At 37.9% G+C, this 12038-nt stretch overlaps 1 protein-coding gene across 1 annotated transcript in view; it reads right to left on the reverse strand.

Moving 5' to 3' along the window:
* Positions 1–12038, reverse strand: part of INTS4 (integrator complex subunit 4) — a 116756-nt gene that overhangs the window by 31618 nt on the left and 73100 nt on the right. The window contains exons 12-14 of the mRNA XM_060605529.2: positions 6192–6334; positions 3248–3363; positions 642–775 (exon numbers count right to left, since the gene is read on the reverse strand). Of these exons, the coding sequence (XP_060461512.1) occupies positions 642–775; positions 3248–3363; positions 6192–6334 (393 nt within the window). The remainder of the gene's footprint in view (positions 1–641; positions 776–3247; positions 3364–6191; positions 6335–12038) is intronic.

Here is a 12038-nt window from a genome sequence, read left to right on the forward strand (position 1 = left end):
TTATAATTCTTGTTCTTACTGCTAGTTAGCCTCCAAGAAAGGGATGGGGGAGAGCAAAAAGGATTTCACTTTTAATTTTGTAACTTACAGTTAAGATTTTCTAACCACGTACATATAATTATTCTAAATAAAGTCATTTAGAGTCACCTAAGCAGGAATAAGTTAACACAAATCAAGAGCTCAGAAAAGTGCCTGCACACAGTTAGCATTCAATAAGTATTTGCCATTATTATTATTATCGTTAATTAAAAAAATTTTTTTCTTTCTGTATCTCTAGGTTTTTAAAAAAAAACAAAGGTTTATTATTAAAAAATAAACTTGCTGAAAATTATGGCTTTATGTAATTGTTAAAATGTTACACAATCTAATCCTTGATCCAAAATATGCTATTCCAGATGCCTGTTTCTTGCCTAACATAACATAACCAATAACTCAGGGACATTTAGAATATGAATCTTCTTAAAAAGTAAAAGTTATAGAAGCAAAAGTACAAAACAGTGGGAGAGAGCCCAAGAGAGAAAGAGAATGAATGAACTAACGTGTTTTCAGAGAAAATACAGTCTGCTTTTGGCTATTTGACAACCACAAAGGACCAAAAATCAAAAAACCAAAAATAATGACAATAGCTGTTTTCAACATACCCTTAAGGCAGGAACAAGATGAGAAAGACTGTCTCGGAGGTAGGCATAGTGCCTGAAGGTATGATCTGAGAACAATGCTGGCATTGTTGGACAGGTTTTAGCAGCATTAAAAATAAGAACCAAAACTGCAATGTCTGATGCGTGAGTGGGTTAAGGAGACCTGGAGGTACAAAAGGTTGAGCTGGGCCAAAATCCGGTGTCCCAACTTCCCACCCCCAAAAGTCCAATTAAATGACAATTTTCTAACAAATAAATGCAAATTCAAACAATGAGATACATTACCCATCTCCAAGTTACCCCAATTACCACCCCAATTACCAAAAGTTTTTTAAAATAATGCCTGATGGTGCTGAGAATACTAACAAATAGAAACTTTTGGTACATGGCCTACTAAGGTACATTCTGGCACAATTCCTTTGGATAATAATTTGCCACTAGACAGTAAGAGCCTTTTGAATGTTGAGTAATTCTACATCTCAAATTTTATTCTAAGTAAATAATCATATAGTACAGAATCATTTATAATAGCAAATAATCAGGAACAAACTAAGTGTCCCAAACCAGGAGAATGACTTATACACCTGTGTTTCATCTACTTGATGGAGTATTACGCAATCATTAAAAATTGTACTTATGGGGATACCTGGGTGGCTCAGTCGGTGAAACATTCGACTCCTGCTTTCAGTTCGGGTCATGATCTCACAGTTTGTGAGTTTGAGGCCCATGTCAGGCTCCTGCTAACAGCCCAGAGCCTGCTTGGGATTCATATTTTCTCTCTCTCTCTCTCTCTCTCTCTACCCCTCCCCAACTTGCACTCTCTCAAAAATAAATAAACTTAAAAAAGAAAAAAAACATATTTATGAAGAACGTATAAATTCTTCTGTATCACAAGCACTTTGTCATAAGTGCAAAAAGCAGGCTCTAACATAGAGGATATGATGGCAGCTATTTATTATCAGATATTTGATGATGAGATAAACTATGTTAAAAAATAACAGCAAAAACACAATCCCAAGGCTTAAAAAAGGAAAAAAGAAATACACCAAAATACTAATGGTCGATTACTATGATTAGTAGGACTTCGAATGTTAAGTATGAAGTTTCTTCTTTCAACTGTGTGGATTTTTTTCCTTTTCATATTAATTTTATAACAAAGAGAAAATTGGAAATTAAAAGATAAACATAGTTTCCAATCTTCCGTATGTATCCCTATAGAAGTGCCTGCTATTTTCCTACCCAATATCCATTCTTCTTTGCTAACAGAATACTCATTTTACTCCAAATATCCTCTAGCTTTCTGCTCAGAACCTAGGGCTGACGACTGGAGCTCTGACAGCAATGTTGGACAACTGAAAATGGCAGAAGAGAAAGAAGCAGCTAGGATCACTAAGAATAATGCAGAGCTGCTATACCAGCACTAACTAGACTGTGTGCCTCCAGATTTCTTTTACCTTGAAGAAAAGTAAATACCATAACTTGTCTAAACTACATTTGGGGGCAATTTCTTTCACTAACAGACAAACATATTTCCTAAACAACACAATCTTCCAACTATGCAGAAAAATATCTTAACATAACAGGTTTCCAAAAATGTTTACTGTTTTTTTTTTTTTTTCAATGTAAAAGGGCCTTCAGATTTCAGAGCACTTCAATACATCATGTGCAATTTGTAATAACACATAGCCCAAAAGCCCCTCTAATGAGCTGAATTTCAAACAGCTATAGTATCACACATTTAGAGGTAAGGTCTGGGATGTGCCTTTCTCAGTGGTAACACAAAGTCAGGCATGGTTAGTACATCAATTAAACAGATTGTTTAAAATGTATCCAAACACACTGAAAATAAACATACAGAATTAAGAGAGAACACATGGTCAACTTACAAAAGCACTTACTTGGCTGATCTTTATCTCCATTAATACCTCCCAAACCTCACCAAGAATCTGCTATAGAGAGAAAAGAACCCTCAGAGAGTGTGGATGCGCCGATGTAAATGTATTCCCATTACTGGAAAACCACTGCAGGACATGCTTTCCCTGGTTATCACAAACCCACTGAACTTGTATCAGAGGCAAAGCAATCCTGCAGTCTAGCTCAACACATCCCCTCCTCAGGCTGCAGATAAAGTTAAACTCCGAGTAACACAAGGGGAAAGCTCATAGGTTTTAAAAACAAAGACGTCTTTGAATCCCACATTTGCTGCTTGGAGAGTTATTTAGACTCTCTAACCCTCAGTCTCCTCATCTGTAAACCGGGAATAATACCTTCTCCCAGGGGTATTTGGAAGATCAGTAGTAAATGTATAAGGCATGAAACGGTGTATAGCAGGGGCTCAAGAAATGGTAAAAAAAAAAATAAAGAACAATAATAATAATTGTTATTATTATTATAGTAGTAGTAGCAGTAGTAAATAGCAAATGTGAATTACTGTGAAAACATGAATGAAAGCTAAGAATAATAACTACCAGGCTCCCTCAGGATATACTCTTAACTAAAAGAAATGAAAAAAAATAAACTTGGACCCCCACCCCCAGCTACATTGCAGAAAAAGATGCCAAAACACCCCCCACTAAATCAGCAGAGTCTGTCCTGAGCACAGAGGATACAAGCTGGATCATCCATGTCTGGTTCAGCTGTGTCAAAAAACGGATGGGTGCTCAGGAGCTCTGGCACCAAGGGAAGCACCAGGGTTGGATGTCGACTTCCCAGAAACTTCAAGCATCTGAAACAAACAAAATGAGAGCCCACCTTAATAACTTAATATATGCTTTAAAAAGTACTGGGGACTGGAATCAGAAAACCTGATTCAGAATTGCAAATTCTCAAACATCTACTTTTGCTACCTCTGTGACCTCAGATAAGTCATTCAATGATTCTGGAACTCAGTTAATTCATCTAAAACAATTCCTATTATGAAAATTAAAGGGCTAGTATGACATAAATTACTGCTGGTTATTTAACCAACAGCCATTTTCCCTATTTTCCTTGCCAAGAAAACCCTGTCTTTCCTCGGATATCAGGTAGGTGCTCAGAGAAGGTAGGTCCAGCCCAAGGGCTCAACAACAATTGGTCTAAACTCATCATGGCAATCCCACTCCCATTTTCCAGTGACTGCTTTGCAGGTAATAAAGTAACCCATTTCTGGTCAAAGGAGCAAGAAGGAAAGTCTAGTGGGGAGCTTCTCAGGAATGTTCTCCTAATCAAATAAAAAGAGAAATGTGTGAGAAGGTATACCTTTTCTTTTCTGCCTTAAGATACTATCTTATGAGGCAGCCATCTTGCAACTAATGAGAAGAAAGCCAAGGGAACTGCAGAGAAATCAACCAGATTACTAACCCTGTTAAACTGAATTACCAATCCTGAAACCAACTTTCTGACTTGTCATGCCAAAAAATTAGACCTTATTGTTTAAGCCACTTTTAGTCAGATTTTCTATTACAAAAATGCAAAAGCATTCTAACTGATATCCTGGGTGAAGTTCTGAAATCAGAAGAGACCTGAAACGTGAAAATTAATAACTGTGTGGCCTTGGGCAGATAAGTTTCTTACTACAAAATGGGATTAAAAAATCATTGCCTCATACAGTTGCTGTAAGGATTAAATGAGATAATAAATAAAAAGTACTTAGCAAAGGGTCACATAGTAAGAACTCAATTAGCTATTATTAAGCAGCTATTAGTTAACTATTAGGACTATAAGAAAACCCTTTATAAGCTATAAAGAACTACATGTGTACTGGTAATTAAGCATTTTATTATTATTATGGTTTAGAAGGTGTGCTGAATTAAAAAGAAATTAAATCCTTATTTCTATTCTTGTGGAGTTTATGATCCAGCTAGGGCAAAGATGACAAGTACTACAAGTTAATGAACTACCAAATGAATGATACTCTGTTTTCTACCTGTCAAAGGTAGAAGAGATCACCATGATAGAGAAGGTTTCACAAAGGAGATGGGAGTTCACCAGGGACTGGAGAATAGGTAGACTGGCAATAGAGAAAAAACAAACACCATGAACAAATTCATGGATATATGGAGTATGATAGGTATCCCATTTCAAATACTTGATCTTTTTAGGAAAGCACACGTTTCCCCAGTTCTACTTTTCCTCCTATGTGAAAAGCACTTACTGCACTAGTTTTCTGAACTCTCTCAACCCTTTTCTCATTCTGTTTTAGGGGACATTGTAAATTTTATAGTTTGACCTCCAGGTACCACTCCTTTATTTGATTTCCTATTTATTGTATTCGGATCTCCCAAGCACCTGGGCCTCTCTAAAACTGGACTTCATTTCTGACTTGTAACATTTTTTCTGTCTCATCCACCTCCTCATCTACATATTCCCTACTTCTCGCCCTTCCTGATATTTGAAGGCTAGATCTCTGAGTTGAATCTGTTTTTAACTCTCCACGGCACCTAGCACAGTGACTGGGTCATATAAACAGAATAAACTACCTTCTTCAAAACTTTCATTTATCTATCTTTAAAAATGTTGTAAAAATATGCCACTCTTGTGCTTGCTTCGGCAGCACATATACTAAAAAAAAGAAAAATAAAATGCCACTTTGACTATTCCTTTACTCTTTTACCACATTCTTTTTGATATTCCTAAGTAAAGCCACCATTCATGCAAAGAGATGAAAATTCAAATGATAATGATTAGGTAACTTCAAAATCTTTTGGAGCACTATAAGGTGAAAGAGCTTTCTGTCTACAATCACCCAATAAAGACAGTCTTATATAAATATTCTGGTAATAACCCCATATCTTATGTTAAGGCAAGTTCTGTGTTGCCACAGAACTACAGATACTGATACAGGTGTTTTTCCCCACTATAACCCCCACACCCCAAATGACTGAGTGTTCCTTGAAGATTCCCCTGGTATTTTCAGTTTTAATATATCCTACAAGTACCTGATCTGACCCAGTTTTTCTATTTTTAGTAACAAATTTTTCTGAAAAATCAATAAATTATACCACTAGAGTGATCTCATCACATAAGCTGACTTAAATATGTGGGGCACAATAACATACATTTTATAATAAACGTATGCAAGTAGTTCTTCAAACAGCAATTCATGAACAATGGTAAATTTGACTCTAGTCAGTAAAGGTACAGGTAACCAAGGGAAAAAATGATTGTCATTTGTAGATAAAGTGCCAAGTCCTGCATCTAATCTCTGTAACTATGGCTGTGATCCTACACAAAATGCAAAAGAGACAAAGAAGTGGTTAACACTATATAGGAGAAAAGGAACCTAATCAACTCATCTCTGTACCTCTAACACTTACCACAGGGCTTGGCACATAGTAAGTATATGGTAGCAGGCACATATTATCTGCTAGGCAGATGGATGGACAAATAAATAATCTAAAATGTGATATTCAATTTAGGAATTAGACTCCTGAGTGTCCAGTTGAGTCAGGTTTCTAAATTGAAGGCAAAATTGAGAGTCATACCCTTAATCTATGATGAGCCACTGAATAATGTCAATACTGTGCATTCACCACATTATTGGACTCAGTGAACAAATGAGCAAAAAGTCCTTACTTCCATATGGAGTCCCTATCAGTGGGGTACTTGGTTAGATTTTTCAGCAGCTCCACCAGTGCAAGATGAATCCCTTCTTTGGTTGAAACATTAGTACAGCATAAAAGTTCGTGAAGAGCCTCTCGAATATCCCTGGACGAATCCTTTAAAAAAAGATCATATTAAAAGCAGTCACTGTGGATTAGCTTATTATGGGAGAGTGTACAAGTTACAATGGGACGACAGGATACAGAGTCTCTCAACTTTCTGGGAGGGGAGGGACTAGCAGTTGAGAAGACTTCACAGAAGAGGTAATTAACTGAGATCTGAATAATTCATTCAATGGTTCATTCATTCATACAAATTCAACATTTACTGAACACTTATTAAACATTTATCAAGCACCTATGATGTACACCAAGTGCTAGGGACATAACATCAACTGAAATCAAATCTCTGCTTTCAGGAGCTTCATTCTAGTGAAAAGACAAAAATAAATAACTATATAGGTCAGACAGTGATAAGTACTCTGGAGAAACTATAAAGCAAGTTCAAGGTAAGAATACTCAGATAGGTGGGGCATTTTACCTAGGATAATGAAAGGGAGCAGCAAACATAAAGACCATGAAATGGAAGCATGTTTGAAAAATAGCAGGGAAGCCCATGTGGCTAGAGCAGAGTAAATAAAAAGAGAGTACTATAAGGCGGTGTTAGAGAAATGGCCTCTTCCATCCCCAACACCTGCTCCACCTCACTAAAATGATTGGGAAAGGTCACCAACAACTTCCTAATGCTAAAAGAAACATACACATATCAGTTCTGTTCTTCTTGGCTGTCTCCATACCATTTGTTGTCAGTTCTTCAAAATTTTTCAACGTAGACAATTTAAAATGTATACAAAAATAGACATAATAAATCCCTCAGTTTCAACAATTAACTCATAGCCAATCTTGTTTCATCTATACCTTTATCCACTCCTCCCAATCAGACTGGTTTGAAGCCAGAGAAATCATATCATTTCATTTGTACACATTTCCATAAATATTTTCTAAGTGACTCCTTATTTTATTAATTTATTTTTTTTTATTTGAGAGAGAGAGAGAGCACATATGAGCTGGGGAGAGGGGTGGAGGGGGAGAGAGAGAATCTTAAGCAGTCTCCACACTCAGTGCAGAGTCTGACTTGGGGGTCGATTCCTCTACCCCAGGATCATGACCTCAGCCAAAATCAAGAGTAAGATAAAAACAGAGAGGGAGACAAACCATAAGAGACACTTAAATACAGAGAACAAACTGAGGGTTGCTGGAAGGGAGGTCAGTGGTAGGGGATGGGCAAAATGTGTGATAGGCATTAATGAGGGCACTTGTTGGGATGAGCACTGAGTGTTACAGGTAAGTGATGAATCAATGGGTTCTACTCCTAAAACCAATACTGCACTGTATGTTAACCTGAATTAAAAAAAAAAAAAAAAAGAGTCCAATGCTCACGTGACTGAGCCACCCAGGTGCCTTGATTCCTTACCTTAAAAAAAAAAAAAAATCACAAAACCAGTATCATGTCTAAAAATTTAATAATTCTTTATAATCAAATATCCAGCCAATATTCAAATTTCTCTGACTTAAAAAGTTTGTTTATTCTAGACGAGATACAACTAAGGTCCACACGTTACAATTGGGTAATATGCTCCTTAAGCATCTTTTTCTCTAACATTTTTTTTATTTTATATTTGAGAGAAAGAGAAAAACAAAGAAAAAGAGAGAGAGAGAGAGAGAGAGAGAGAACACAAGCACGGGAGGGGCAGAGAGATGGAGAAAGAATCTGAAGCAGGCTCCGGGCTCTGAGCTGTCAGCACAGAGCCCAAGGCGGGGCTTGAACTCAGGAGCAATGAGGTCATGACCTGAGCTGAAAGACTGAGTCAGCTAGGTGTGCCATTAAGCATCTTTTAATATGTAAAATACCTCACATTTCCCGCCCAGTAATATTTCCCTGTATATCCTGTGATGGTACTTAGATTTAAAGGCTTGATCAGATTGATGTTTTTCTTATAAGACCACTTCACAGGTGGTACGGTGTGCTTCCCTCAGGAACGATATGACACCTGTTTCTCTTTTGTGATGTTAGTAACCACTGGTAATCACTGCCTCGATTACTAATTCACTAAAGTTGTAAAACTGCTGTACAAGTCCTATCATTCTTCTTTATTTATTAATGGAAAACTTCTATAAAGAGAAACTTCCCTTATCAACTAGCTGGTTATCATGAAGTTCAATTTGTACAGGAAAAGGGAGGATTAATGCTTGATTCCTTAATTTACCAGTTTCCAAAATAAGTTGATTATTTATTATCATTACTTGTTATTATATAAAGAATCTTCCAAAGATGACTAATGCAGTGCTTATTTGCCACTATTTATTTTCTTTGCTTAAGTATTGTTCAAATCTTTTGCTAATTTTGTAATTGGATGGTTTGTTTACTATTGAATTTTGAGAATTCTTTACATATTCTTTATCAGATGTGTCTTGCAAATATTTTCTGCCAGTCTATGGTATGTTTTTTCAAAACCAGGTTTTCCTGTTGCTTAGAAAAACAGAAATTTACTGTCTTAGCTCTGGAGGCCTGAAGTTCAGAATCAAGGTATGAGCAGGGCTGGTTCCTTCTGAGGCTATGAAGAAGACTGTGCCAGGCCTCTCCAGCTTCCGGTAGCCTTGGCATTCCTTAGCTTATAGATGGCATTCTCTCTGCCTTCACATCACCTTCCCTCTATGGATGTTTGTTTCCAAGTCCACCCTCACCTTTTTGTACAGTGTATATATTAAAGGCATTATATATGTTTGATCTGATCCCCATTATCTCTCTGTATTGTAGTAAAATAAACACAACATAAAATTTACCATTTTTAGTCAACATACATTTTAAGTGTACAGTTCTATAGCATTAAATACATTTACGTTGTTGTGCTGTTCTTATAATTACTTAAAAGTGTCTTTCTAAGGAGCTTTTAAGTTTTGATAAAGTCCAATTTAATCTAGTTACTTCTCTTATGGGTTAAGTTTTGGTGTCATATCTAAGAAATCTTTGTCTAATCCAAGGTCACAAATATTTTCTCCTATAAGTTTTATAGTATTAAGTTTTACTTAATACGTGAAAGAAATTAAACTAAAAACTTTAAAGAATATGTCTGTATTCACATAGCAAAATCTAACAATCAGAGGACGGGTTGGAAACATGCTTTCTTCATTCTCCAGAAACCCTCCTTCAGCCTGCAGGTCTCTCAATTTTTCACTCCGCAGAGTTACCTGGACCAGCTTCTTAATAAGCACATCTGACCATGTCGTTGCTCTGTTTAGGAACCTCGTTTAGCTTCCCCACACTTGTGGGGCAAAGCTCAGGCTCCCCAGCACTGCATACAAAGCCCTTCACAATCGCTTCTCTGCTCATTTCTCCCTCAGAGCCACGTGAACTTCTCAACATCCCTGTCCATGCTGTGCCATTTCGGCCTTCCCAGCCTTCATCTGTGGCCATATGCTATCGCTCTGGCTAGAATGTCATTCCTTAGCTTACTTTTGATACTATCTTGTAATTACTGATCTATACTTCTGCCTTCTCTATAAAACCGTGAGCAACTCAGAGGTAAGAACTAGTACTGTCTTTCACATCCTCAGAACCTGGCACAGAATCAGACTCCGTAAAAAATAAATCAGGAAATATTTTTCTGAATGACTTTATCAATATTATGAACTACTAACATGCCAAGCATTTTACATGAATTCACTTTCAATTCTCATAAGAAACAAATGAATATGTGGAATTATCCTCACTTTATACTTGAGAAAACCAAGGACCAGAGAAAATAAATAACTTGTCCAAAGTCACAAAGTTGGTAGGACACCCTGAATGACTTCCAGGTGTTCTTCTCTTAATAGGATTTTCTTTTTTTAAGTTTATTTATTTATTTTGAGAGAAAGACAGAGAGAGGGTGCAAGTGGGGAAGGGGCAGAAAAAGGGAGAGACACCATCCTGAGCAGGCTCTGTGCAGACAAGCGATGTGGGGCTTGAACTCAGGAACCCGTGGGATCATGACCTGAGCTGAGATCAAGAGTCGGAGCTTGTGGGTGAGCTACCCAGACAGCCCACCTAATATGACTTTCAAAGCTCTGCAAGAGCTGGTCCCACTCACCTCCAGGCCTAATCTCATACCACACACGAAGTGCTCTTTGTACAGCCAGGCTCTCTTTTGGTCCCTCCACTGCCCATGCTTCTGTCTACCACAGTTTCTAGACTTGCTGCTCCTCTTCCTGGAATAGCCTTATACCCCGCATTCCCAACTCTTCCTGCCATGTGAGAGCCTAATTCCTTCTTCAGAGATCAGCTTCAGAAGCCTTCCCTGCTTGCCTGCTTCCCTGCTTGCCCCCTTAGCCCCTACAGACCAAGTGCTTCTATGACATACTCCCATGGGACCTCACTCCTTTCTGTCATGAGCTCCTCACTCAGCTTATTACTATACCTTCATTATGTTGTATCTGTCTACCTCCCTCATACCTAAATTATAAGGTCCACGAGAGCAGCACCATGGTTCCTGCTCACTACTGTATCCTCCTTAACACAGTGCCTACCACATAATAGGTGGTTAATAAACACAAAACAACAACAAAAACAAAAACAAAAAAACCCAGGTGAAAAGGAAAGACCAAAGACAAGGACTGACAGGTTGATTCTAATCTGTCTGGTTCTACATGCCGTGAACTTAACCATTAGACACAATGCTTCCCATATGAACAAATCACCACCACTGATAGGAGGCAGCTATATTGATAAATTAGAAAAACTATATTCAAAGTAATAAGAAAATAATTTTGACTGTGTTTCTTAAGAAATTCCTAGTTATACAGCTGAGCTGTGCAGATCTGTTCTAGGACATGTTTACTAAGCATCCACTAAGTGTATGTTACTACATTGAACCCTGAAAGGAATACGATGAAGGGTACAACATGGTCACTCTCTTTAAGTAGCTCATAATCTCACAGAATGCCTGGATGGCTCAGTCAGTTGAGCACCGGACTTTGGCTCGGGTCATGATCTCACGGTTTGTTGAGTTCGGCCCCGCACCAGGTTCGCTGCTGTTATCACAGAGCCAGCTTTTGATCTTCCCTCTCCCTCTCTCTCTGCCTCTCCCCAGCTTGTGCATGGGCATGTGCTCACTATCTCTCTCTCACTCAAAAATAAAAATAAACATGAAAAAAAAGTAGCTCATGATGTCATCAGGGAGGTGAGATAACACCTGCCATTAATGATAAAATGTGAAAATGTGAAAACTGTAATAAGAGATACATAAGCATGCTTGGCCCTGTGAACAATTCTGTACACCAAAACATTGCTTGGAACATAGCTCAGATATTTAGCAAACATGTCCTGAGCATCTACTTGTGTCAGACACTGCACCACACTAGAAATAAAAAAATGAAAGAAGCCAGGATCCTGCCCCCTTAAGAAGTTCTCAGTCTTGTGAAATAAAGAATTAAATAATCAAAAAACATCCTGATCTATGCTAAACACAGGGTGACACAGGAGTACAAAGGAGTGCTACTTAACCCACTTGCTGTGGGTTGGTTAGGGAATATGCTGCCTGATGCAGATCCTGAGAATACGCATGAGTCTACTAGGTGAGAAGTGGCTAAAAAAGGAAAAGGAAAGTGGCAGAGGAGGAAAACTTACAGTGAAAGAAAAATGGTGAGGAAAAGCATGCTGATTAGGGGAGTGACTCCAGTATAAAGTTCAAGACGAGGAATGGTGGAAAAGAATGCAAAAAAGGAAAGGCGGGGCTAGGTTGCAGGGCCCACCCACGGAGAACAATGCACAGAATGCTAGCTT

The sequence above is a fragment of the Panthera onca genome, chromosome D1 (assembly GCF_046562875.1).
Source record: "Panthera onca isolate mPanOnc1 chromosome D1, mPanOnc1 haplotype 2, whole genome shotgun sequence".
Lineage (NCBI taxonomy): Eukaryota > Metazoa > Chordata > Mammalia > Carnivora > Felidae > Panthera > Panthera onca.